General features: G+C 65.1%; 3 protein-coding genes across 5 annotated transcripts; all 3 read right to left on the reverse strand.

Moving 5' to 3' along the window:
* Positions 1-2,245: 2,245 nt before the first annotated feature.
* On the reverse strand, positions 2,246-17,157 carry PIGQ (phosphatidylinositol glycan anchor biosynthesis class Q). Of its 3 annotated transcripts, none has more exons than XM_047838994.1 (11): positions 17,026-17,157; positions 12,195-12,893; positions 10,360-10,491; positions 9,952-10,072; positions 8,098-8,224; positions 7,623-7,776; positions 7,401-7,512; positions 6,621-6,701; positions 6,052-6,166; positions 4,436-4,497; positions 2,246-3,605 (listed from the first exon to the last, which is right to left on the reverse strand). In XM_047838994.1, exons 2-11 carry the CDS (start codon positions 12,881-12,883, stop codon positions 3,453-3,455), a joined length of 1,746 nt encoding a protein of 581 aa, XP_047694950.1. In that variant the 5' UTR covers positions 12,884-12,893; positions 17,026-17,157; the 3' UTR covers positions 2,246-3,452. The 3 variants fall into 3 exon arrangements, 2 of the variants coding, with proteins under 2 accessions (XP_047694950.1, XP_047694949.1); XM_047838993.1 differs by lacking the exon at positions 17,026-17,157 and adding an exon at positions 15,827-16,127; XR_007147829.1 differs by lacking the exons at positions 2,246-3,605; positions 17,026-17,157 and adding an exon at positions 15,827-16,132 and having other exon boundaries at positions 7,401-7,472; positions 7,638-7,776.
* A 429-nt stretch (positions 17,158-17,586) lies between these two features.
* On the reverse strand, positions 17,587-19,119 carry NHLRC4 (NHL repeat containing 4). The gene is made up of 2 exons (XM_047838995.1): positions 19,064-19,119; positions 17,587-18,549 (listed from the first exon to the last, which is right to left on the reverse strand). Exon 2 carries the CDS (start codon positions 18,277-18,279, stop codon positions 17,596-17,598), a length of 684 nt encoding a protein of 227 aa, XP_047694951.1. The 5' UTR covers positions 18,280-18,549; positions 19,064-19,119; the 3' UTR covers positions 17,587-17,595.
* Positions 19,120-20,946: 1,827 nt separating this feature from the next.
* On the reverse strand, positions 20,947-22,964 carry PRR35 (proline rich 35). Its single transcript, XM_047837543.1, has 2 exons — positions 21,859-22,964; positions 20,947-21,580 (listed from the first exon to the last, which is right to left on the reverse strand). The coding sequence occupies exons 1-2, from the start codon at positions 22,962-22,964 to the stop codon at positions 20,947-20,949; spliced, it is 1,740 nt and encodes a 579-aa protein (XP_047693499.1).
* Positions 22,965-26,768: the final 3,804 nt, after the last annotated feature.

Raw genomic sequence — 26,768 nt, forward strand, 5'->3', positions numbered from 1 at the left:
CCTCCAGGATTCCCACTGCTCTCTATGCTGAACCCCAAGCTCTGCTCTCCAAGAAGGGTCTGGGGTTTCCCCCTCGCGCAAACAGATCTTGGCTCCAAAGTCCTGTGCCCAGGCTCTCTGGGGGCACCCACAAAAGTTCAATTACTCTGGAACTCCCCCCAGCCCAAGGCTGGAGCCAAGGAGAGGCCCCATGAAACCCCACAGCAGGAGGAAGCCGGAAAGTCCCCGTGTGCGTCCAGCAACAACCAATGGCGCAGCCGGCGAGCCGGAGGGTGAGGAGGGTGGACACGCACGTGGTCGCAAACATCTCGGCACAAATTACTTATTAAAGAGTAAGTGGCTTTGCGGAGGAGAACCCCTGGAGATCAAGTAGACGTCACCAGGATGGACGGACACCATGTGCCTCCCAAGGTGACACCCTGGGAAGGACACAGTCGCATGTCCAGGGTCTTCCTGCCAAGAGCACAGGGGCTGAATCTTCTGGTCAGAATCATCAGATGAGCCGCACAGAGGGACATCCTACGGAGTAACTGTGGTGAAAGGCAGGCAGGCTGGGGGCACCGGAGGCTACAGGGCCCTGGGGAGCGGCACAGCGAGTGTGTGGCAGGGACGGGGGGAGGGGGGGGCGGAGGAGTTGGGGGGGGAGGACAGGCTACTGCAGAGGTCACCTGGGGGCACCCAGCAAGGGGCCCGCCCATGCTAATCGACTCCCCTCGCTGTGCTGTGGCTGCAAGGTACACACTGGACATTTTAGGGGCAAAATTAAGGGCAAGTGACAATCAAATTGTTTGGAAAAAAATATGGCACAATACAAAACCCAAAGTGGCACAGTGTGAACGATGGGGAGTGTGGCTCAGGGTGCCAGACAGTACTGTGCACTGTGTTTCTGTAAGTTTGAAATATGTCAACACAGGGAGCTTCCAAACACAGGAGGGGCCGGTGCGGAGACACTGTGGGGCTCAGACCTGCCCGCTGTGTGGCCTTCAACTAGTCACCCTCCCTCTCTGAGCTCATCTCCTGACTGATGTGCTTGAGGCCGCTGTCTTCCAGCCGTGAGAACCGGAGCGGGAAGCAGTGGCCCTGAATGGAAGGCAAATGTCCACTTCTCGGGGCGACCTGCGATCCAGCCTCAGGGAAGCTGGAGCACAGGGCTCTGCCCCGGTCAGCGTGGCAGAGGTGGTAAGAGACCTGGGGTGAGGACAAGGCCGTCCACAGAAGAAGGCTGTTCTTGGGAGGATGGGAGCAGCCTGGGAGGTGCAGGTAGCATCTCCTGGTGGCTGCAGCGGCTGGAGCGACCAGTGCTGCCCTCAGGAGGTGGGGAGGCAGCCGGGCAGAGGGGGACAGCTGCCAGGCATGGCCTGTCAAGTGGCCACCACCGTCCCATGGGCTGGGCAGAGCCCCGAGAGGAGAGGCGGTGGGCCCCACATGATCTCGAGTTTTGGCATCTGCTGGCAAGAAAGACGGGTGGTGGAGGCTTTTCTCAGCAGGCTCTGGGGGCCTGGGGACAGACCTGAGCAAACTCCTCGGAGGCTCTGGGCCCTCCACTGGGTTCCCGCACCACTCCCCACCCCTGACCTCTCACCGACCTGCCTCAGACCAGAAAGGCACCACAAGAACCCACAGGGGCCTCGTAGGGCTCCCCATCCAGCCTCTGCTGACCCGTTAGTGGAGGCACAGCACTGGGAGGTGCTGACGGACCTCTCCGGACTTTAGCCCTTCCCTGCAAAGCCAGGACGGCAGGCGCACAGGCGGCCAGCCGAGGGTCCCTCAAGGCTGCAGGATGAGTAGAGTGAGGCAGGCAGGATCCCTGCCCTGCGAGGAGTCCACAGGTTTGAGGTGATCTATTCATCAGAGCCAGGGCGGCTCACCCCTGCCCCAGGGAGGCCTGCACCCCTACCCTCAGCCCTCTCATTCATACCAGGGCAAGGCCAAAACCAGAGAGTGAGTGATCCTGGGTCCACCCATCCATGCCAGGACATCTTCAAGGGGCCAGAACTTCCATACCCACCTGCCAGACCCGCAGGGAGGCCTGCTTCAGGGGATGGTGTGCCCACTGCTCCCCAGGCTGGCATCGAACAAGAAACGGGTGTCACAGACACCGTAGGAAAAACAATGGGGGCCAGCTGTCCTACCACCCCAGGAGAAGGGGAACCTCACCTCAGCCCCACCACCGTCACGATGGAGGTGGGGTGCCTCCTCAGACCCACTGCCCGTGTGGAGATGGGAAGGTAGAGGGTACGCTCCAAACGGGTGGGAAGTTTTATTGTCTCAGCAGAAAAAGGCAGAGCCAGGACCTGTCCCGTCACATGCCAAGCTGCTGGGAACTCCCCCAGGGGCTCCCCGCTGTGGCCCGCAGCCAAGGAGTGCAGGTGGCAGAGGTGGACAGGCCCAAGTGCCCACAATGAACAGAGACCGCTGCCCCTTCTCCTGCTCGGGCTACGGCACGAGCACAAACAACTCCAGGAGGACAAAACACAGACGATGCCATCCGCACGTACAGTCTTTCTCCCCCTGGGGATTGTGGGGCTCGCGCCCATAGTCAGATGCCACGTCAGCCGGCAGGCAGACGCGGCCTGAATGCTGCCCCCTACCCCCCCGCCACACACACAATGGAGACCACAAACGTGTCTCTCTAGGAGCTGCCTGCTTCTGTGCGACGTCAGTGAGGGAGATGGTATTTGGCCAAGGGGCCTGTTCCCGCAGGGGTGTGGGGTAGGGACAGGGCGGCAGGACGAATGGCTGTCTGGTCTCTGGCAAGGCGGCTCCGGGCACCCGCGTGGCCCGGCTTCACACAGGGAGACCCGAAGGCCTGTGGCAGCTCCCCCTGCGGGACAACCTCTCCGGGTGGCATCAAGCAAACCCTTGTGTGGTCCAGGCTCCGAGGGCAGTGCTGCCGGCTTCTCAGAGGGCTCGGGGCCACCGGGGCTGCTGGTTCTGGGGACCCTGGAGCAACCCCCAAGGACGGGATGCTGGGGGTCTGCCTCAAGGACCGTTGAGCGCATCCCGGGAGGGGTCCCTCCACCTCCCGACAGGGAGAGCTGCCAGCTTGCCCCGTTGGCAGTGGCCGTGGTGGTCAGGGGTAGAGGCCCACAAACCCCTCCCAGAGTCTGGGTGTGATGGGAGGGGCAGAGCAGGGCTCCTGGGCAGGCCCCCGGGGGCTGGGGGGCACCGGGTTGCCGATGCCATCCCAGCAGGTCAGGAGGCGGGTCCCGAGGCAAACACTGCTAGCGATGAAGCACGGGCCTGCTGGCCCAGCTGGCTGCCCCTGTGACCTCCTGCTCAGCACCCTGCAGCCTCGGAGCCAGGGGCAGATGTAGAGGCCTCAGACAACCGGGGGCACAGAAGGCAAACTGCACGGATGCATGCCGTCCTGACAGTCAGCGTTCCCCGGCAGGGTGGAGGGCTGACTGTGGCCGTGTGGCGGTGCCGGGCGGGCCGGTGGCCAGGGTCCGTCAGTCCCGCTTGTCCCCTTTCTGCCTCCAGGGGTAGATGAGCTCCCCGAAGAAAAGCTTGCGGCACAGGGAGCCCCAGGAGTGGGTGGGGTGGCAGCCACAGCTGGGGAGGCGGTAGGTGCGTATCACGTGACTGAAGGGCAGGGGGTTTATCTGAAAGCACGAGGGCGGTGGTCAGCCAGCACACAGCCCCCAGCGCACCGGGCTGTCAATCGTGCCCGTGTCAGAGCCGGCGCTGCCCAGTCGTGCCCTCTCTGCAGCACCCAGGGGTGGCGTGAGCGGCTCAAAAGGGAACACTCCGGCCGAGACGGGCATGCCCTCCTCGAGATAGGCTTCAGGGAGGGGAGGTGGGCCGGACTGGAGGGGTACAGACCCCTCTACTGCAGGACTTACCCTCGCAGGAGCCTCGCAAGTGGTCTGGGAACACACCGCCCCACCCCGAGAACACCACACAGGCTGGCTGCCTCAGTATCTGACTGTCCCTGAGATGTGGCCCTCAGGCCAACCACCCCGCCCCCCAGCAGCCAGTAGCCACCCACCTACTCCCTCCCACAGGCCAAAGGGGCTGTTTCCGAGAAAAGAGCCCAAGAGGAAAGGCCTGTGTGTCCCGAGGCCTTCACCAAGTCTGTCCTTGTCCACCTGGAATGAGAGCCCGTGGGACCCAGGGCAGGAACCAAGGGTGCAAGGCCCAGCAGGCAGGAGCCCTGCGTGGCTGAAAGCATCTGACATAGCACAAGGGATCCCATCCAGGGTCCTGCCGAAGGAGGTTCCAGGCAGAGGGGGTCACAGTGCCCAGATGTCTCGGAGGTGAGGGAGCCTCCCCTTGGGCCCCACCCATCAGCTCTGCTGCACCCTGCAGCCCTACACCCACGGAAGCACAGAGGGATGAGATCCCAGCTGCCCCCGAATCTGGGCAACACCACGGCAGGTGGGTGCCGGGTCAGTCCACTGGCAGCGGCGTGAGGGGTGCGCAGAGGCCTCACCTGCATCAAGAGGCGGAGGGGCCTATCAGCTTCATGCTCCAGGACTCGGAACTTCACGCCGGCTGCAGGAAGGGCAAGGTGGCTGTGAGGGAGGGCGGAGCCCCCCAGCCCCACCCAAGGCCCACGGCCTGCAGACAGCCTCCCAGGCCTCCCTCTCCTCTGTGTCAGCACAGGCGGGTGGGTGCGGGCAGAGGGCCCTGCACCTCCGGTGGCACTCAGAAGGCTGAGGACAGCCCCGGTGGCGCCACAGGCTCGCCCGCCCCCAGCCCAGCCCCAACCTTCCCGTCTGTCTCTGGGCTGGCTGCCTGGCCGGAATCAAAGCCTCCACAGAACTTCACCGAAAGGCAGAAGCTGCGTGTCTGGGAGCCAGGGAAGAGTCAGCTGGGCATCGGGGGCACGGGCTGTGCTGCTTTCCAAACGGGATGCGGGCTGGGCTGGGCTGTCCCACAGGATGGACGGGGTGCTTGCTGGGTTGTGGCCACCCTCCCAGCATCTAAAGGTCTTCTAAATTCTGTGTGCGTGGCCGACTTGGGAATCCACCATGCCCCTGGCCTACAGTGTGAGCTCCTAAGCCTGAGAATTCCCAAGGCAGAAAGTTCTTAAAAAGAGAAGCAGGAGCTAATTATCAATTGATGAAGAGGCCCCAAGGCAAACTCAGTGAAAAGGAGAGAAAGCAGCAGCATCTGTGGGTTTTTATGTGAAGTTAAAACAACTCAGCTCTGGCCACGAGCTGTGGGCCAGGGGAGGGAGACCCTGGGTCTCAGGCTCTTCACCAGCCTGGTCTTGGCAAGAAAGTATGGGCAGAGGCTGGAGCCCCTGGCATGGGCCACCTGGGGGCCTGCAGGGGAAGTGGTCTGGAAAGGGAACTCAAGGGTACCTAGTAGGCCGATGTTAGGCCCAAAGCCCACGGAACATGCAGGTTCAAGTCCTCTGGCCCTCAACGGGCTGGAAGAGGCTGCTTGAGCTTGGTGTGGGGGCTGAGCTGCAAACCGGACACAGGGCCAGGTTTGCCCTCCCCGTGTTCCCTGACGTGCGCAAAGCCCCTGAACGGGACTGGCTAACTCACGATGCTGTGACCGGTTTGGTCTGCCTCCCTGGGCCTGCCACGGGGATAGCCTCCCCTCAGGGGCATCTGGCCAACCTAGTGGTTGGTGTCATCATGAAAACAGGGGCAGCCAGCTGCAGGGGGCACAGCCAGGAGCAGCTGGGACGGTGGGTACTGTCCCGGTGGGCAGTGGTCTGTGGGGTGGGGCGAGGCTCCTATCTCACAGATCTGGCCAGCCCAGCAGTCTCCGCCCTGGCCTGTCCTCTCCGAGGCTGAAGGGCATGAGCAGGCACACACAGTCACACACAAGCACACGGGGACACTTTTCTGAGCCACGTTCAGGTGCCACCTACACTACTACACACAGACCTCAGGGCAAATCTCACACTCGTCGCAGGAAAGGGTGAGAAAGAGGAAAGGTCGCCTCTGCAGCCTCTAAACCCGAGGGCGAGGTGGGTCTCCCTCCAGCTCGCTGCAGGCAGCTGGCCCGGTGGACACCAGGGGTCTCTGCCCTCCCCCACCAGCCGCCCCCATGCCCCACACTACTGCTTCCAGCAGCACACGGACCCACCTGCAAGCCTGTAAGGCCGGCAGAGCCGGAGGCCGAGGGAGTACAGTGGCAGGGAGTTGATGAGGTCCACGAGCACATGGATCAGGCCCTGCACGGCCACCACCAGGAGCCGGAGCTACAGCACAGACAGCGCTCAGAGCCACGCCGCACGCCCAGGAGCAGAGCAGCAGGGAGGGTCCCGGGCCACGACCAAGGGCGACCAGGAGCTTGGAACCCCCGGGGAGGGCGCAGTTCCCACCCAGATCCTAAGGCCCAGGTATGAGGAGGCAGGGGGCCGCGAGCGGGAGTGGCTGAGCCCAGGGAAACACACCACCATCCCCTCCCCTCGGCGTGGGCCACCTGGGTGCCACGCCCCTGAGTCCTGCGCCCTGCCGCTTGTCCCCCGAGGGTAGGGCCCAGCACACAGTGTCCGGAGAGCATAGGAGAGCCACACCCTCCATGGACTGCGGGGACAGACGGCAGGCAGAGCACACACTCATCACCCCCAAGCACTGTGGGCGAGGCCCATCGGCCGGCTTGGCCAGGTGCCGTGGCCAAGGCCCTCCCAGGCCGCGAGCCCCTCGGCTCACCAGGGTGAACACCAGGTAGTACAGGGCCGTGGTGGGCAGGAGGAAGAGCAGGATGGTGAAGAGCAAGGTCCCGATGAACAGCTGCAGGGAGAAAGGACACCACCATTAGCTTCAGCAAGAGCCCCACGCCGGGAACAGCCCCGTCCCCACCAGACCCATCCGGTAACCGAGCAGAAAAGGGACGCCTGCCGCTGGGACACTCTGGCTTCCTGAGACAAGTCAGGGAAAGCTGCTCAGGACAGCTTTCTCCAGTACTGGGAGGGACGTGTCCACGTGCCCTCCAGACTCGGGCGGACAGAACCAGCCAGCAGGACATGAGCACATACACCAGAAGCGGGCGGGTGGTGAATTTGGGGCAGCAAAAGTAGGCCTTGGAGGGCAGCACGCAGGGTCCATGTGCCAGGTCTAAGCTACGGGAAAAGCCAGAGGCAGGCCCTGAGCCTAGGTCACCTCCATGCCCTGCCATCCAGCGGCTCCCGCGGGTCCGGCACCCTCCCCAGAGCAGCGTCCACCTCCCGCCTGGGGCAAGGTCCCGTGCTATCTGAGGCTCCGTATGCACCCTGCCCCTTGCAGGCTCCTCACGTTCCCCAGCGTCCGTGCCGACCCTTGGCAGGTGAGGTGAGCCACGGACAGGAGTGTGGTCACCCCATCAGGGTGCCAAGCAGCTACACTGGCCGAGCCGTTTAGAGGACCGGATGGACTGGAGCTCGGGGGGCAGTCGGCTATGGGTCCCGCCGGCCCCCTGGAGGGGTGCCCCTCCCCTGCAGTCCTGCCCAGTACCTGGTCCAGGTCATAGGAGCAGGAGTCCACCCGCTGGCGCAGAACATTCCACTTCTTCCCCCGGAACAGACGCCAGAGCGAGGACAGGCCACAGATCTTCAGGCAGTACAGCCTGCGGGAGGGACACGGGCAGCATCAGGGCCAGGGCTCTGGGCCACCCCGGGAGCCCCCCCGGGCCCGGCAAGCGTCCAGGGCGCTCACGAGCGGGGAGCACACGCCCACCTGGCGCCGTAGACGTAGAAGCAGTAGATGTGGAAGGTGAGGAGAGCGATGATGTCTGACAGGATGGACAGGGCGACCGTCAGGCCCAGGCAGGCCGAGAGGCCCACGTGCCACAGGATGCGCTCGATGAAGGGGGACATGAGGTGGATGTAGCCTGGTGGGATGGGGGACGGTCAGCTATGGGTCCTGACCCCCCCAGTTCCTCACGGACAAGGCGCGCCTGAGGCTGCCAGACTGCTCTCCTTCCTGGCCGTCTCCTGGCCGAGCAGCCGGCCTGGTAGAGCAGGGACACACACACACACACACACACACACACACACACACACACACACAGCACCAAGAGGGAGGAAAGCAGGGACCAAGGGGATGGGTGGGGCCCCACTCAGCCAGGGCTGTCCCCTGGGTGCACAGGCTTCAGAAGCCGAGCTGGGGGGGGGGGGGGTGGTCACTGGGGCCAGGGGGAGCTGCCACTCACTGATCCACAGATGCAGATGGTATAGGAAGAAGCGGCCGAGGACCTGGTCCAGCGCCCGGTTCATCTTCAGCCCAGCAGGTGCTCCCATCAGCCACTGCAGGAGATGCTGGAGCTCCTCGGCCACGTGCTGGAAGGATGCAGGAGGGGCACACAGTCTGTCAGCTGCACCCCACCACGGCCAGCCCATCTGGGCAGGGACAAGGTAGTCTGGGTGCCTCCCTCCAGGTGTCTCCTAACATGACGGGCACACAAGCTTTCCCATGCTTGTCTGGCCAGGGAAACCCTCTTCGCAGATGCTCTGGGACCTGCTGAGAGGCAAAGCCTACAAGGCTGACAGTCTTCCCCTGGCCCTCTGGACATGGGGGCCCGAATGGCCACCACCCTTTCCCGCATTCCAACCCTCCCGCCACTGGGCCCACCGGAGCACTCAGCCCCACATGCCCAGATGAGGGACAGACCCCAGCTCACCGTGAACCTTGTAGGGGGAGCCCACGGGTCTACAGTGCCCCTCTGCTGAGGACCCCACCCCACCACCTGGTGCTGCAGAGGCCCAGGCCTGCCCTGGGCGGGTGCCCTCAGGTAATCCTGAAGGGTATCGAGCCCATCAGGGGCCCAGGTGCCAGTGAGAAGGCCAGAGAGTTCCCGGGAGAAAAGGATGGATGAGACGTGAGTCATCGACTAAAGTGAGCAAGGGCCAGAGACGGCACGGACACAGGCAAGCAGGGAAGGTGACCTGCATCCTGGTTGCCCACGGAGGAAGCCAATGTCCAAGCGCTGTGCCCGTCCCAGAGCACAGGCCTGAGGACCCTCAGCCTTATCAGCAATGCTGAGACCACAGCGGTGACTGCCCCACAGTCACCGACCTGTCACCCCCCTCCTGCCCACTGTGCGGGCCTATGAAAGCCTCAGCCATGTCAGGGGCAGTGAGGAGAGAAACAAAGCATTCTTTATAAATAGAGCTTATCTAATATTTAAAGGATAAGAGCTAGGCGGCAGGAAGGAGCTTTCATTCTTAAATTAAATATTTATATTTCTGCGCAATTCTGCAAAAGGGAGATCCAAGATGAAGCGGCCAAGAGGCAGAGCATGGACAAGCAAGGTGAAGCGACCAAGCCACCTTTCCAGCCGCCAGGCCCTCCTTGCTCTGTTCCTCTCGGACCAGGTCTCCCAGAGAAGCCATGGGGGCTCCCGGCCTGTGAGGGCTCCTGCCCACAAGCAGGCCCAGAGCACAGCTGCAACTGATGCCGGTGGCAGTGGCAGGGGTGGCACGCACAGGGACCACACCGGGGCCAGCAGGCCACTGGCAGAGGCGTGGGGGAGGCCCAAGGGGCCAGAGGGACTGCTCTAAGCAGGGAGACAAGCTCCCCGACAGGAGTGACAGGGCCTGTGGCTCTGAGGAGGGGAGGCAGAGAAGCCGAAGGCTCGGCGCCAGCATAAACGAGCAGCAGGGTAGAAGCTGAGAGGAGGGCCGTGGAAGGAGAGGAGGGAGCCCCACGGACAAGCTGGGCCCCCAGCACTCAGCATGGGAACTGCAGAATCAGCAGTGCGAGTGGCCTGACTGCCACAGGGTGTGAGGCCCGAGCCTGAGCGCACACAGACAGCCCTGGACACACGCAAGGTTTCCGCGATGCTTTCTGTGCAGAGCGCCCAAGCCAGGAGCCAGGGATGGGACCCGTCTGGGGTCAAGGACAAGGGCTGCTTACAGGCCCCACAGAGGGAAAGGGCAATGGTGCTCTGGCCGGCGGATGGGCCTCTGCCGCCCCCAGGAAGGGCCCCACCTCCAACTCTGGGACACACTGGGCTCCCCCAACCAAGTCACCCCTGGGACACGCCAGGCTCCCCCAACCGACTCACATCAGCCACGGGGACGAGCGCCTCTGCCAGGTGGCCGATCCGGTCCTTCCCGTGAAGCCAAGATAGCAGCGCAAGACCAAGGGCCACGTCAAGAAGCACAGAGACAAGCACGTTGGCCTTTCTGGAAGGAGGAGCCCCACAGGGTGGGTGGTGAGGGGACCAGCCCAAAGGAGGAGCCCGACGGGAGGGAGTGAGTGGTGAGGGGGCCTTTCTGGAAGGAGGGGTCCGACGGGGCTGGTGGTGAGGGGGCCTTTCTGGAAGGAGGGGGCCTTTCTGGGAGGGGTCCGACGGGGCGGGCGGTGAGGGGGCCGGCCCTGAAAGGGTCACTGTGGATGGGCTGGGTGTAGAGAAGTGGGCGGGGGGCACGGGTTGGTGGCATGACCAGCAGCTGTGGTGGAGACCCAGCACCTCATCAGCTGGGTGGGGTTCTCGGCCTTCTGGGTGCTGAAGACAAAGGTGAGCTGCTCCAGCCGGTGCCTGAGCTGCTCACATGTGGAGAGCTTGCTCCAGATAAAGGACAGGGGCCACAGCTGGAACACCCTATGGAGGAACCGAGAGGTGGATCTTCAGCTGGGGTTCCCTGTCGGCCAAGGGCCGAGGGCCCCCTTGGCTGGTGCCGTCACCAGGCTCGACGCAAGGCCCTGGAAGCCCCCGAACACCGATGGCCACACTCCCGAACTCGGCAGCACAGGCACATGGCGGGGGGCACAGGCGGACAGCCCGGCGAGGGTCATGACGCACTCACGGACGTTAACTGGGAACCTGACCTCCTCACAAAGCAGTGACCTGAGGGACACCCAAGGCCAAGCGCCAAGACCTTGGCCCAGGAGTGGAGAGAATGTGCTGTCCAGCCACCCAGCGCCTCGCCCCGCTGGACGGGTGACCCTCATCGAGGGTCTCCAGGCTGCCAGGGCTGCCCCACGAGACTGATTTCTCACAAGGCAAAGGAAGCACTGAGATGCTTCTGCAGACAGTGGGACGTTGAGGGGAGACGTTTGTGAGCAAAGTGCCCTGTCGGAACTCGGCTACACTCAAGAGTCTCCACTTCGAACCTGAGTCCCTGCTGCCGCCATCAGGAGCCTGAAGGGCGCGGAGCCGCCAACGAGCCGAGTGCCGGGCCCTCGGGAGGAAGGAGGAGGTCTTCGAGCCGTTCCGAGCCAACTCCAGGAGCCAGACGTGCTCAGCACATCCCTCCTGAACTCCAGTCAGCTGGAAGGCGGCCCCGCACTGTCTGCACAAGAGACCCCCTCCTGCACAGCTGTTTCCCCGAGGCTCACACCAGCCGTGGGCGGCCAGGGCCCCGCCAGCGCCCCTGGGGCTGCCCAAGGGGAAGAGGGGGCTGCCCTTCTGCACAGTAACAGCTCTGCCTCGCATGACCGTCCCTGTGCTCTAACCCGATGGGCTAATCAGGATTTGGGGCACACGAGCCACTGTTAACCTTTCTTGAGTCCTCTGAAAGCTGATAAAAGCTAAGGACCGTCTCTCCCCAAAACCGTACTTTGGCTGACACACACTTTCCTGTCATTCGTTCCAGGGAGTAGTGAAGATCCGAAACCCGCCCTTCGTGTCCAGATCCCCTGCAGCCCTCAACCCAAGGTGCTGTCCACACACGGCCGCCAAGGGCTCTCTGCCAGCACAGGCGAGAGCACTCCACAGCCCTCGGTGAGGAGGTGAAGCCAGTCCCCAGACCCAACAGCCAGAACCCCAGGACCTAGGTGGGGGGCGCCATGGGGGAGCCAGCTTCTCACAGGGGGAGGGGTGCCAGCATTCCCCAGGGCCCTCAAGGATTTTTTATAAATCCCTCGGCCAGGCCTGCAGCCAGGAGTAGCCCAGGCCACTGTGGAGAACAGCCAAGGCTAGGGACCACCATCCCAGACACACGGCCCCCAGCGAGCGGGCCCCAGCCCTGCCAGGGCCAGGCAAGTGGGTGGGACCCGAAGGCTTCCAGGACAAACAAGTCCTAGGCACCAGGCAGGGCAAACACCAGCCCTCGGGTGGCAACCACCTGGGCCTGCTCATGGCCTGACTGCCCGTGTAGGGGACCGAGCCACCTGAAGTCCACTCTGGCCCCCTACTCAGCGGGGTCCCATGCAGCCAGACGCTGCTGAGGAGGCATGCTCTACCCAGGGAGCAAGGGGCACGGACAGCAACCAGCACTCAGGCAGCCTCAGACATACCCAGAGAGGGCTGGGCTACGGCTCAGGGGCCGGACTTCCTCCCGTCCCGGCCCCAGGGGCACTTACCGGCAGGCGCTGGCGGCTGAGACAAGTGACAGCAGGCCGCCCAGCAGCAGGCAGATGGGCCCCGACGCCCGCTTCGCCAGCTCCGCGAGGATGCTGGCCTCGACGCCCTCCGACTGCCAGTGGCTCAACCGCACGGGGCCCTCGTCGAACCGGTCACTTCGGAAGAGCTCCTCACTGCGCGCCACCGTGTCAAAGACAGCAGCCAAGCCCCCAGCACCGGCCACGGCATCGCCAGCCTGGTGGTCAGGCAGGGCCACGGGCGGGTGCAGCTGGGACAGCAGCACCTTGCGCTGGTCATAGAAGACAAGCATGACCTGGTCCTCGCCGGGGGCACCGGGGCAGGTAGGTGCCTGCCGGCGGGTGGCCTTGCAGCTCCAGAACTTGCTGCCCCTCTCCCGGCACAGCTGGAGCCAGGGCTCATGGGAGAAGATGGCGCCCAGGCCCTCCAGGAAGTGGCCCAGGCTCTCCTCGGCATCCTGCCGGCGGTGGCACCAGGTGCCCAGCACGGCCACCCCCACCTGGCTGGCCTGCTGCACCCGAGCCAGGAGCTCCTTCACCTGGATGGGGATGAAGGGAAAGTGGACCACAGCCAGGACCACAGCGCTGGTCTGCTCCGGGACCCACCGTCCCACCAGCAGGCCGCTGTCGGCCGAGGCGCAGCACGTGGGGAAGAAGGCCTTGAGCACCATACCGGGCACGCTGGAAGAGAGGGGAGAGACCCCGCTCAGGGCCGCCGCCGCCGCCGCCCCACGACGCCCTGACGGACACGCACACGCGGCCGCGGGGCCACGTCGACCCCAGCTGCCCATCTCGCGTGGGTACCGCCCCCACCCCCACCCCAGGCCGGGCAACGCTTTCCCCCCTTTCAGAGACAAGCAGGCCGAAAGGGGGCGAGGCTACGCGACCCCGGTACCACTCACAAGGGTGTGCAGGGCTGAACGTGAAGGTTTACTTCTTGTTTTTAAGGAAAGTGATGAGAGTATTTTACGTGTAGCATGTGGAAAAATGCAAGATCTCATTAACAATGAAAGATGCAGATGAAAATCTGACGAACCTTGATTTACTCACTAAGCCAGCGAGACTAAAGATGAAAATTTAAACAGATTACTTCTGGGCTGAGGGAAACCACATGCTGGCGGCTGTGGGCACAGGACGGGAGCCCCAGAATATACCAGAGGAGCCTTGCTGCTCTTGTGGGGCTCTGGCCACTCCTCTGACTCTCCCCCCACTGCCTACGGCTGCGCCTGTCCGTCGCATCGGGGCTGGGTTCCTGGTGGGGGGACTGTTCCCTCTGGTCACAGTTGAGCTAGGCAGCTGTCTAGACATGGGGACCCTGGAGAATGGCAGGCTCCCCGTTGTTTTCTGTCTAGCTGGGGGGCACAAGTCTTCATGGCCTCTCACAACCTTCACACGGCCCCAAGTGGCTGCAACCCCTGAATTCTGGGAGACTCCAAGCCTTGCCCTGCCCAGAGGTAACTTGGCCAGGGATGTGGGTCTCTCAGCAAAGCCCCTCCCAGATAAGACCGGGCGGGCGGCAGGCCCTCACCCAGCAGAGCACTGAGGGCTTCACCTTGGAGCACGCTCCTTCTCAGGCACTGACTTCCCCAACCTTGGCAGCACGAGCGGCATAACAGCCGCCCTGGGCTAAGACCCCCAAGCTGGAGCCTACACCTGAGGGAGGCACATAGGTCTGGGACTAAGCCCACTGTTCCCCAGGCCCTTGGGGACATATGTGTTGGGATGGCAGGACATTTCGTCCTCCTCCTATCTGTCGGGGGGCTCTGGGAAAGGCCTTCGGCAGACACAAAGGCCCAGGGCTCAAGAGATCACTGGTATGGCTGCTTTCCTCCCTTGCAGGGGCCCAGACTGGGGCTGGAAGGTAGAGGCCTCTTCCAGCAGGTTGTAAAGGGGGCTTCCCACAGCTGTGGGTTCCAGCTGAAGAGGGTCCTTCCGGGCAGAGCAGCAGGACTCCCAAACGCCCCCTCCTCACCAGGCGACCGGAGAGGGCAGCCAGCAGCAAGTGCAGGCAGGAGACGGCCTGGAGCAGCCGGGGCCAAATCCCTGCGTCCACTATCAAAGGCATCGAGGCCAACTTATCTTCCTGATCCTCCTGACAGGGGCCACTGTGAGACCTGGGAGGAACCCGGCAGCTCTGGTTTGGTGACCAGCAGGGGGACCAGACATCCCACCCTAGGCCTCTCAGTGCCAGCCCACTGAGATACACCAGCTTGGCCGAAGGACACCATCATGCCCTGCTTGGGGACCCCTTTCACAGGACCTAAGGAAAACTACGCACGGCTACTGGCGGAAAAGAACAACAATCGGCCCAACAGCGAACAGATGCTCTGGAGGAAAAGGTGCATCTGTTGAAACAAAGGTGTTTTCACTTCGGGAAACTTCACTGAGTTGTGCACAAACGGTGAGTGCGTTTTCTTTGTGTGCGTTACGCTTCATCTACAAAGTTTGCCTAAGAAGGAAGAAAAGGCTCCTCGTGTGGAAGGACGAAGAGCAGAGGGCAGAAGCTGGTGTTCTTATCCATGGGGCAGAGAGAGAAAACTCTTCACACATCACGGGGCGAATCCCCACCCGCACCCCCACCTCAGCCTCTGGGAGGGATGAACACAGAGAAGTCTACTCAGATCAGACATCCAGACAAAGAAGAAAGACCAGGCAATCGATAGCAGAGGTGCAGAGGGAGGAGGGCAGTAACTTGGGCAAAGCGCTGCTCTTTCAAGACCGGAATACAAAGCCAGGGCGCGTGCCCGGGCGGCCTCGTGTTCACAATGCCAGCGAGTTCCCTTCCCGATCTGGCCGGTGACAGGTCTCGGGGGGGGGCTGGGACAGCCCTGCTCCCACAGGGTCTCCCTGACAGGGTGGAAGCCTACTGCCTTCTCTCCTGGGCACCAGCGGCCCCTGGGGAAAAGTGCAGACGGGACTGGCCAGGGACAGCTCGCTGGCTGGAGCCGTCCTCTGACAAGCCTCCCCACCGCTGCTCCTCCATAATCCGGGAACATTCACTTTTACTCCGTGTAGTTTGTGCTTAAAAAACCAACAACAGTTCGTTTGTTTGTTTTTCTTGCATGGGGTACACATTGCTTTCTACGCCTCATTTCAGAAGAACTCAATCTACGATGCTGGTTTTAGGTTTATTTTTTTTTTTAAGTAAGCTCTAAGCCCAACGTGGGGCTTGAACTGCCCCCCCCCCCCCCCCCCCAACAACAAGTCGCCTGCCCTACCGAATGAGCCACCAGGCGCCGCCTTCCCGCAGTCAGGGACGCCTGGAGGTGCCGAGGTCCGCTCGCTGACCCTGAATGCCCTTCCGGAGGGCCCAGGGCCGCGGCCGGCCCGCGGTGAGCGCGCTGAGCCAAGGCTCCCCGCGAAGGGCGCCCACGCGGCCCCGCCGCCGCCCCTCCCGGGCCCCACTCTACGGATGAGGAAACAGAGGCTCCAGCGGCGGCAGGCCCGCGCCGGCCGGGCGGGGGCTGGGGGTAGCCACCGGGGCCCCTTCCGCCGCCTCGCCCGCGCCCGGTCCCGCCGCGCCCGGGGAGTCGGGGCCCACAGCCCCGGGGGGAGGGGCGGCGCCCCAAGGTCAGACCGCACGGTCCCCCCTCCTCCCCCCGCCGAACGCTCACCGGCTGTTCCCCAGGGCCGCGCTCTCAGGCGGCGGGGTCGGCATGGGGTCGGGGACCGCGTCGGGCCGGCCCGAGCGGACGACAGCGCTCGCGGCCCCCAGCCCCCAGCCCCGCCGCGGCCGTGCCGCGGGACACGAGCCCCATTTCCGCCGGCTCCCAGCGTTGCCGCGCGACGGTCCGGCCCCCAAAGGCGCCCGAGCTGCCCGCCGGCCCCGCCCGAGCGTTCCGCGCACGCGACGTTCCAGTCCCCGGAGTCGGAGGCAGGCTTGTGCGGCGTCCTTGTCCCCCTCATGCGGCATCCTCGCTCCCGCCAAGGCATTCATGTCCCCTCCCCAGCTCTTGTACCCCATCCAGTCTACCCGCAGTGCCCCCAACACCACTGCCTTCCCTTACCCCGACTTCTCACAGCTGCCAAACCTCCCCCATCCCCCGTTTTCTCATCTGAGGGACCCAGCGGACCTGGCTTTTGAGGGTCCCCAACCTCACTGGGCCACCACCCTCCGAGGGTGAAAAGCAACCCCCAAGCCCTGCATGGGGTTGCGAAAGGAGCTGCCTCCCCAGCCCCAGGCTGGCCCCTCCAAAGGGGTCTCTGCAAAGGGGCGCCCCCATGTTCCCCCAGGGCTAAGTGGGCTAGGAAGGCTGTGGCCATCTGGTTTGCTTGTCAGAGGTGTCCCTGGCCCCTCCTGCCCCAGGGAACAATACCACCAACACCAGCAGCAACAAATTACATTTACTGAGCACTTAATGCACACGCTTCCTTACATTGACCACATAACCCTGCCACTCACAGGGGCTGGTACATACGAAAAGGGACCTTGTCAGAGGCATCGTCCCGGTGACAGACTGGACCAGGCACTGTCCCCTCCCGATGAGTCCCCTCGCTGGAACTGGGAGCCTAGCCGGGCCCCAGATTCAGAGGAAGCCCTCGTCTCCCATCCCTTTGGGGCCTCATTTGCTCATTGTGCTCAAGTAACAGGAGTCTCTCCTCATAGGAAGGCTCTCCTGGCTTGACCACAGTCTGGAACCTTCCCAGCACACCCCACCCATGAGTTTGGAGAGCTTGCAGAGGAGAAAGTGAAGGTTCAGCCCAAGACATAGTCTTACATGGGAGCAGGAGACCAGGGGTATGGAGGCTCCCAGCCCAGCCACGTGCCACCCCTAGGCGCCTCAGGGGTGGTCCTTCCTCTGCTTTCCCTTACCTCAGTTAGGCCCAGAGAAGCTGCGAGAGGCTTGGCGTCTGGGGTGCCTCTGAGGACGGGGGACAGTGAGAGGCCACACCCCTGCCGGCCCAGCCCACCCCAGCCCAGCAGAACCCTCCCTGCCTGCTTCTGTCTGATTAGGACCCTGGGGCGCCCAGCCCGACACACCAATCATCTCCAGGCTTCAGCTGCTGGCCTCAAAGCTCAGGCCTCTAGGGCCCTGAGCCTGCAGGACCAGGGCCTGAGTGGCCATGGGGGCAGTGAGTTGGGGGGCCCACTAAACTGGGGTGTGGAGAGGACCCAAACTTGGAGGCTGTGCACCTGGTAGGGGAGGCCGAGAAGTGGTTGGTTTGTGGCAAGTCTGAATCCTCTCCAAGAGGAGGACGGGGCCAGCCCAGAGCCTGGCACAACAGGTGCTTAGCAACTGTCAGCCAATATATCAGGTCAGAAAGGCACGGCCGGCAGCCCTGGAGGACCCCACCAACCCTGAATGTCCCTCCCGTAGTGGTCCAGGGCCCTGGGGGCTGGGCCCACATGCAGCGAGGTGCTGCTCCCATCTGAGTCCACGGGTCAGGCTGGCTCCGAGTGGTACTGGTACACCTTGATGTAGCTGTCCCCTGCGTCTGCCACCACGAGCTGGCCCTGAGGGGCACAGGCCACACCCAGGGGCCGCCCCAGCCCCTCAGACACCAGGCAGACGGGCTCCCTGGCCCGAGGAAAGAGGGTCACGCGGCGCCCTTGCTCATCTGCCACAATGACACTGCCCTCCACATCGGTGCACACGCCTGCTGGGTTCCCAAAAGCATGCCCTTTCCGAACCCCCAGGGAGCCCAGGGGCTGGCAGGCACTGCCGAACAGCCACACATCCCCAAACTCTTCGCTCACGGCGAGGCCCCCGTCAGGCCCTGGGCCCACCCAGCACGGGCCCTCCAGACCCAGCATGGAGGCTGGGGCCAGTGGCTGCAAGGCAGGGCCCAGTGTGAAGCTGTGGACAGCCCCAAGCACATAGTCTGTCACCAGAAGGCGGCCAGCGGCATCCACAGCCAGTCCCCGGGGGGCCAGGTGGGTGCCCACAGTGACCCAGCGGCCCAGGGGGGCTCGGGCGGCGTGCTGAAGTGCGTGGACAGCCCCACGGACGAGGTCGCTGACCACCACAAGCCCAGCGGCCGTCACAGCAACGTCCTCCGGCACGAAGGCCCCAGTCCCCGGCAGATGGCAGGGCAGGTGGCAGATGGAGCGTCCCTCGAGGTCCATCACGTGGACGCAGGGTGCAGCCCCGGCCGTCAGGAAGAGCAGGCCATCCGGGGAGCAGTGCAGACCCCGGGGTCCTCCCACAGCCCCTGCCGGCACTGGGATCTGTCCCAGCAGCCGGGGCTGCCGGGAGTGAGTGGGGTCTCTAGGTGGGTCCAGCTTGGGAGCAGCTGGGCGGGGAGGCCCAGGAGGCCAGAGGACAGAGAGGTGGTGGGCAGAGATCACAGTTCGGCCCCTCTGAGCTGAGTTCCTGCAGCTGGGCCGCGCGTGGGGCTGCAAGAGAAATACCCACTGTGGGCCAAGCAGAGGCTACCCCTATTCCCCTGCTCCCTTCCGTGCTGGCATTCTCCTGTTTTACACACGAGGAAACTGAGGCATGGGGGTGGGGAGCTGGATTCAAACCCAGTTCCACCAGATCCCGAGTGCTGGCACAGTCCGCAAGCCCAGCAGCCAGCCATGTGTCTGGGTCCCGTTTCACCAGACATGGCCCCTGAGACACAATTCTGGGAGACACAGGCCTGTGAAGGCCCGAATGAGCTCACGGGCCTTGGGAGGTCCTGAGGTGGAGGTGGGGGTGGGGGTGGGGTGTTTCTCAAACTCATCTGCCCAGGGAACCCTGCCTTCCCTCAGGCAGGGAAAATGACTCTTCCTGGAGGCAGCCCAAGGGTCTGCCCATTGTCCCCACAAAGCCCCTGGAAACTTCCGACCCCTGAAGGATTAGGCAGGGGGCCTTTCCTGGGCCTCTCTGCCTGCTCCCACCCAGAGAGGCTGGGTGGGGGTCTCCTACCTGGGGCTAGTCGCCCTGGGCCCTGCTCCGGCAGCAACAGCCTCTGTTGTTAGAAACTGGAGTCTGAGGGAGGGGCCGCCTTGATGAGCTGGCATGGGCAGGTGGGAGGGGCAGGTGGGACTCTGGCCAAGAACATGTTTGAGCAGTGGCCCAAGAAAGCTCTGTGGAGCCGCCACTCAGCTGCTAAACCCCTAGAGGCGCCCCAGTGCTGCCGCATTCCTGCCTCGGGGACTTTGTACCGGCTTCTGGGACATTCTTCCCACTGCCCCCACCTGGTCTGGATGCCACTCGCGGTCAGCCCAGCCACCACCCCCCCCCACCTTCAGGGAGGCCCGCACAGCCCTCCCAAACCCGCCGTAATGTAATTCGTGGGTTTGCTGCTCAGAGGGCACATGCGTGTGAGGCAGCCTAGAGCGCTATCCCCCGGGTACGACCGCAGGGTTAGGACTTCGGGGAAAGGGCTGCACTCGTCCCATGCTGAATGCGTCTCTCACCAGAGTCAGGGGTGGGGAACCTCCAGGGTGTTCATCCTGCCCCCCCAAAACTGGCAGGGTTGGGTCCTGTCTCTCTGATCCTGCTTCTACGCCTGTGAAACTGGGCTGATGCTCCTAAGTTCAGGTCTGCCTGGGGGGTGATGAGAAATCTGGGTGCAGTAGGCACACGGGGGTGCCAACAGGGGGCCAAGGAGGGGCAGGTCTCCGGACGACTCCCAACTCAGCCCACAGACCCTGCAGCCCATCCAGGAAGCCCCTGGAAGGTGGGGGGTCAGCCCCTGTCTGTGGCTTGCCGCACTTCCCACCTGGCTGACTCACACCCCAGCTCTGGACTTGGCCTCTTAATGCCCCGAGGTGGGGTGGGCAGCCGATGCTATCTGCTGCCCTGCACAATTAATGGGGCAGCCATAGGTCCTGCTCCGACTGGCCCCAGCCCGGCCGGCCCAGCTTGGGGAACCAGGCACAGGCAGGACCCGTCCTCCCTGGGGCCACTCCTGGGTGGGCACGGAGGTATGGCCAGCTCCCAGGAGAGAAGTGATTAGCGGGGCCCAAGGGTCCCCCCGGGCACCCCTCCCTGTCTTCCCCCTGCCCCCGCCTGTGGGAAAGGCCAAGTGTGGCCGTGCAGGGAGGGAAGCAGTGAACTGTGAAGGCCACCGATGCCTATCGTGGCTGCAGGGGCTGGCGGGGGGCCAACAAAGGCCACGCTGGGCAAGCAGCCCTGGGCCACAGAATGTGGGTGCACCGTGTAACCACAGAGGGGGCCGCCTCCAGCATGGATCTGACATTAGGGCTGCCCTGCCAGACACGAGGGCTGGAGGCAGGCCCAGGGGTTCCTGTCCACTACCAACGTGCTGAAACACAGGCTTGACTGGCCCCAAGACCATGCACACGGGCCTCCCCACCTCTGCCTGCTTTACCCGCCTTGGATGGAAAGCCCCCCCCCGCCCCCGCCCCATTCGTTTTCCAGACTCTGGCTCTCCCAGGGAGGGCCCAGCCTACAGGAAGCAGGTCAGCGCCTGAAGGTAAATACCCAGCAAGATAGCCCAGGACACTGGCCACCTCAGAAGCTGAGGCCGGGGACATTTCCATGTCAGAGAGTGTCCCAGTGGTGATGCTGGTGAGGCAGGGGAAGAAGGAGGCCCAGACAGGGTGTGTGAAGATAGTTTCTATTTTAACGTCCACGATTGTGATCAGTACGTAGCTATGACCCTCCACTGTCCCTCATGCCCTCATAGACAGGCGACAGCCATGGCAGGTCAGTCCACAGGCATGCTGGACAGGCTCTAGGCCACGCCTCTGGGGCTGGGGCAGGTGGGGGGCCAGGCAGCGGACACGGGGTTGGAGAGGAGTGCCTGTCTGTTAAGAGCAGAGCTAACACAGAAGCTGTGGTCAGACCTCAGCACCAGGGGGGCTCTGAATGCTAGGGACAGCCTCAGGGGGCCAGGAGCCCACAGGCCCACCTCGGGCACCCCAACTGCTACCAGGAATGACAGGGTCCTCCGGGGCCTGAAGGGGGAGGCCCGGGGGTGGGACACTGGAGTCAGCCTCGCACTTGGTGGTGTGGCCAGAGAAAGGCTCAGCTGGTGCAGGGCCCAGCATGCTGGGTGGCTCGGGGGCCCCCTGGGCGAGCGTGGGGCCCAGCTCCCGCTGCCCCCAGGGCCCTACAGGCCCCTTGAGCCCCTTGGTGGGCACCCGTTTCACAGAGAGGTCGAGGGGTGCGTCCGGCGGCCGAACAGCCCGCTCCAGGGCCTGGTGGATGGTGAGCAGCTCCTGGCGAATCTTGCCCAGCTGCTCCCGCAGAGGCCGAGGGGCCAGGCCCCCGGCAGGCGCCAACTGCCCCAGGCGCTGCTCCACCCTGGCATAGTCACCCAGGGCCCGGGTGAGGTCCTCACCCACGTGCCCGGGGCCACCTGGCACTAGGTCCAGGGGCTGCTGGGGGAGGAGGGCCATGGGGCCTGGGGGCTCAGGGTTGCTGGGCTCCTTGTCCTCAGGCCAGAGCATCGCGGACGGGCCAGTCTGCAAGCTAGGGGGTAGAAGCCGGTCAAGAGGCTGCACTGTGCCCCTCAGTGTGCCCAGTCCCTGCCCCACACTCCCCCTGGGTCCCCCCCCAACCCCTTTTAGCCTGGCTGAGGGCCTTGAGACCCCTGAAGGATAGAGAGGCTGGCTCTGTGGCCTTGGTTTCCCCTCTGTCGCCTGAAGCCCACATTCCTGGCAACTAAGCTCAGAAGGGGGCCCAGCCATCCTGGCCAGCTCGCCTCCCACCGCTCCCAAACCCCATGGCCAGGGGCCCCTGACACCTACCTGCTCTGGGAACCAAACTTCACCACGCTACAGGGGGCCCTCAGGGGCTCCAGACTGCTTCCCAGGGGCAGCCTCCTCTTGGGGTCACTCTGGGCAGCCGGCTCCAGCTCCCCCTCCGGCCCTGAGTCCCTAGGGGCTCCTCCTCGGGGCCAGGGCCTGCCCAGCCCAGGCACCGGCACTTTCAGCAGCCCCGGGGCCAGAGCCCCAGGGGGCCCCTTTGGGGCTGCTGGGGGCTTGGCAGGGGCAGCCTTGCCTGCTGGCAGCCCCAGGGTATGCTCCAGGAGCAGGGGGTAGTATAGGCGGGGGACCAGGGCAGGGCGCTCAGGGGCTTGTGGGGAAGGGAAAGTGGAAGCCGGCGGCAGCAGGGGGCTGGCCGAGGCCAGAAAGGGCATGTGGGCCGCAGCGGCCAAGGAGGGTCCCAGGTAGGAGAAGAGACCCGGCCCGAGAGGGCAGTTGACACCCAGCAGGGACACGTGGAGGCTCTGGGCCTCGGGGAACTCACTGGGGGCGGGTGGGGGGTAGCAGGGAACCCCGCTCTCAGGGCCCGCTGCAGCCGCGTCCACCACGGCCAGGGCCCCGGGAACCCCGCCCGGCCCCGGCTTCCAGGACTCAGCCAGGAGCCCGCCGAGGCCCACACCCTTCGGAGCATCCCGGGCCGTAGGGGACCCCTCCGCCCCCAGCTTAGGGCCCCCGACGTGGCGACGCAGGGAGAGGACTGGGGAGGCCGGGTCGGGCGCAGGGGGAGCGTCAGGGGGCCGCACTCCTCCTCCTCCTCCTCCTCCTCCTCCTCCTCCTCGGGGCTGGCCGCCCGTGTCTGTGGGGCCCGAGGGGCGGTCGGGGGTGGGCGCGCGGGGCCGGGGCGGGGCCGGGGGGCGACGGCACGCCCATTCCGGGGAGTCGAGCAGCAGCGAGAGGGAGTCCTTGCAGAGGCTGTACTTCATGTGGTTGTAGAGGTGCGACTTCTCCAGGCAGGTGAAGGGGCACTGGAAGCACTTGTAGTTGTAGGGCTTGCCCCAGGGCCGCGGGATGTAGTGCGGCTTCTTGGGCTTGCGGGCCCGCGCCCGCGCCCCGGGGCCCAGGCGGCACGAGCCTGCCTCTCGGGACATGACGGCGGCCTGCTAGTGGGCGGGGCCCGGGCCCATGGCCACCTGTGCACGGGGGGGGGGGGGGGGGGGGGGGGGGGGGGGGGAGGGGGGCTGTGGTCAGCGCCGGCCCCTGACGGCTCCGCGCCCCCCTCTGCCCACCTGTGCCCCGCAGCCCTGCCTCCCTGGCCTGCCCCCCTCATCCTCCCGTTCTGCTTCACGCACACGTCTAGGGGCACCAGATGCGGCAGATAGAAACGCAAGACACCAGTTAAATCCGGGTAAACGGCAAACGCTTTTGTAGCAGAAGTATGTTCTAGCCGATATTTGGAACGTACGCTAAGAACCCCTGCTGTTTATGGGAAATTTGAGGTTAACTAAGCATCCTGTGTCTCATCCGTGGGCCCAGCTCTCGTCTCCACGCCACCCCCCGCCACGCCCATCAGCCTCCAGCAGGCCCGTTTCAGGGATGATTCTGTCCGCCCCCGCCTGGGTCTCGGTCTACCCGTCTACCCGCTGGGCATCTGGTGAGTGACCAGAAGCCAGGCATGAGGAGGCCCGTTCCTGGGACACCAGCCCTCCTCGCTCCCCTCCGGAGGCCTCTTCCGCGCTGGGAAGCCGGAGACGGAAGCTGCCTGGGTAAGAGACCCCGGCAGAAGGCTCCGAGAGTCTTGCTACCACTGAGCGCATGTACGCGTGTTCCCGCTCCAGCAGGGTGCTGGGTGCACAACGCGGGTCTCTGAGGGGGTCGGCCTCACGTGGGGCCAGGCCAGGCTGGGGGGCGTGGACGTCACAGCATGGCCCCCCGGCCCAGCCACCTGCTCAGCCTGGCTCCATCTGGGTGGCTTCAGGCAGGTCAGCGGCCGAGCCTGCAGCGGCCAAGCTCAGCCAAGACCCTCCTCTCCCCACGCCCCACACACTCGCTCGGAAGCCGCTCCACACTCCATCTGGGCCACCACCTGGGCCATCCACCGCCCCAGTGCGCGCCTGCGTGGGGCACACGGTGAGTGTGTGCACACCGGCTTCGGGTGTGTGCACACAAGCGTTACCAGGCTCCAGACGAGCCCTTACCCGGCGCCCGGAGGCACAGCCTCTGCACGGCTGGGCCGACTGGGAACAGAGTCAGTCGGCCGCCAAAATGCAGGGGGCCTGGGAGCTCGCCCACTGCCACACACACACACACACACACACACACACACACACACTGTGGAGCTCACACACCACTCAGAGTGGGCACAGTGGCTGCGCACATGAAAGCACTCACAGCAGAGCCGGGGTGTGAGTAGACCCTTGGACACACTCAGGCGATTGTGTGCACACACACACACACACACACACACACACGCACACATCTGAGGACACCCACGGTCACAGACACTCTGACAGGTGTGGACACACATACACTCGCCCTTTCCCCCAGGGTTCAGGGACGGCCGGTGGGTTGAGCGGGGCAGGGCTGGGGCAGCCGGGCAGCCACTGGGAACAGGCCATCCTCCTCACCAGCCTTCAGGCTCTGCACACAGCAGGCAGTCACGTCCGCTGCCCCCAAACAGAGGGTGGGCACCCCGTGGTGTGGGGACAGCCAGAGGGGTGGAGAGGGCAGCCCACCCGAAGGAGCCCTTCAGAGGGGGGTCAGCATGGCAACCAGCAGGGTGTGGAGGGTGAGGCAGGGTGGTCTGCACGTCCACATCTTGGAGGGGAGGGGTTCTGAGAGAAGTGAGAGGGTGGGAGGAGGGAGCTGGGCTCCCCGAGGAGCAGCAGACCCTCGTGGACTTGGTGGTGGGTGCAGAGGTGGGCCCATCCCTGTCCTCCGAACCCTCCTCGAGACACAGATGACAAATGGGCACATGTGCTTGGGAGACAGAGGCGGCTGTGCTGGGGCCATCGATCACCCAGCCCTGGGAGCCACACAGCTGTGCCGCCTGGTGCCGACACCCATCCCACCTCCCCGCCAGGCCCCTGGACTCCCGAGGTGCGGCTCCGCCCATGCTCCCTCTTCAGATCTGTCCCCTGGGGGTGGGGGGCTTGTCCAGGATCTGTCTTGGCAGCTATTGACCCCACGGGGACCCCGGAGGGGGCCCTGGCCGCACCGCCCCCCCCCCCCCCCGCCCACATGCTTGTGCACGAGCAGAAGACACCCGCGGACAGTAGCATGCACCCACACACACCCAAAAGCACATTCATTTGCACACGTGTCCCAACCCGTGACTGGGTGCGTGCTCTGGGCTCCTCGGTGGCCCACACCCCCAGTGTGCTGGCCCGGACCCCTGAGCTGGAGACAACTGGTGGCGGGGGAGTAGTGGGAGGCCCCACCCCGGGGTGGGAGAGGGGGCACCCAGCGCCGGGAGCCACCACCAGCCACTGGGGGGAATATAGTCCACCCATCCCCACCCGAGACTTGGGGAGCACCCCACAGGGCTTGGTAGGGAGGCGGTGGCCAGCCTCCTCCCTGGCTGAGGTCGACACCCCAACTCCCTCCTCCTTGCCCTCCCCGGAGGGAGGGCGCCCTCCTGCAGGGATGGGGCTGCTGCGCCCAGGGGTCCGCCGCGCGGAAATGAGGGACATGGGGACTGGGGCCGCCTCCTCCACCCCCCCCCCACCCCGCGCCTGGACACTCCCGGCGTCCCGCGCCCCCGCGCCCTTGGCGCCCAACCGGCCCCGCGCGGCCCCCAAACTTCGCGGGACTCGCCGCCGCCCGCGCCCGCCCTACCTGCGCGCCCCGCGAAGGCTGCGTCCCCCGAGGACGCGGCGGAAACTTCCGGCCCCAGCCCCGCCCGCGCCCCCGGCTCAGGCCCTCTGGGCAGTCACACCGACTCCCGCAGGGGAAACTGAGGCCCCCGCGCCGGCCGCAGTCACTCACTCGGCAGCGAGCCCCCCGAAGCCTCCGCCGCCGACCGCGCGCGGCCCCCCGACGCCGACTCGCACCCTCCGAAGTTGGCGGCGGGACTGGCGCGCGTGCGCTACGGCGCCGGGCTCGGGGGGCGCCGCGACCTCCGACCCGGGCTCACGCGGGAGGGGACGCGCCAGCGCGGGGAGCGGCGTCCCCGGGGCCGCCCCAGGTGCCCCCGCCCGCGTCTCCCGCTGGCCGCACTCACCTCGCTCCGCGGCGCCGGCCACTCCTGGGTCGAGCGGTGGCCGGTGACACCGGCAGGGACGGGGAGCGGCGTGGAGGAGCCGGCGGTGCGGGCGCAGGTGTGCGGCCGAATGAGGGGCTCCTGGCACCGTCCCCGCCCCCGTCGCCTGCGGGCTGCTGCGGGGGTGCGCAGAGGCGGCCAGGTCTCCCGGGGTCCCCGCAGCGGCGTGACGGGGTGTCAGCGGCCGAGGGCGCGGGGAGAGGCGCCGTCAGCACTCATCCGTCAGGGCAGGGCTCTGGCCCCTGACAGCCGCCCTCCTGAGCCAAAGCCTGGAGGCTGAGCCCTGGGACAGGGGGAGCCAGGAGCCAGCCTGGGGAGGGCTGCAGCCCGGCCAGGGATGGGATGGGAGCCCAGACCAGCCCAGAGAGGGAGCTGAGCCCTGAGAGCGCTGGAGCCCCGAGCCGGGCAGCAGACAGTGCGGCAACCCTCCCTTCCCCGCCAGCTGTCCCTGGCCAAGCCTTGACTCCAGAGATGTTTCCTCTCCTCTGAGCAGGAGGCTGAACGGGTCTGCACCCTGTAAACCCCTGCCCTGCCCCCTGATGGCTACGGGCTCAGGAAGGGACGGCCACCATGGGCTTGCTTCCCCTTTTCTGTAAACATCACTCCTCACGACACTGACGGGTGCCCAGGCCTGCCTCTGCGTTTGCAGGACTGGTCCTCGCTGGCCATCCCTCCCGGGAGGACCCGGGGTGAG

Source organism: Prionailurus viverrinus, chromosome E3 (assembly GCF_022837055.1).
Source record: "Prionailurus viverrinus isolate Anna chromosome E3, UM_Priviv_1.0, whole genome shotgun sequence".
Taxonomy (NCBI): Eukaryota; Metazoa; Chordata; class Mammalia; order Carnivora; family Felidae; genus Prionailurus; species Prionailurus viverrinus.

Coding starts and splice junctions, on each gene's coding strand:
- PRR35 (XM_047837543.1), bottom strand. CDS start 22,964: ATGTCCCGAGAGGCAGGCTCGTGCCGCCTGGGCCCCGGGGCGCGGGCG. Junction 21,581..21,858: donor AAGTTTGGTTCCCAGAGCAG/GTAGGTGTCAGG, acceptor TCTACCCCCTAG/CTTGCAGACTGGCCCGTCCG.
- NHLRC4 (XM_047838995.1), bottom strand. CDS start 18,279: ATGGACCTCGAGGGACGCTCCATCTGCCACCTGCCCTGCCATCTGCCG.
- PIGQ (XM_047838993.1), bottom strand. CDS start 16,125: ATGCCGCATGAGGGGGACAAGGACGCCGCACAAGCCTGCCTCCGACTC. Junction 8,225..9,951: donor CGCTCGTCCCCGTGGCTGAT/GTGAGTCGGTTG, acceptor GCATCCTTCCAG/CACGTGGCCGAGGAGCTCCA. Junction 7,777..8,097: donor CCATCTGCATCTGTGGATCA/GTGAGTGGCAGC, acceptor CCATCCCACCAG/GCTACATCCACCTCATGTCC.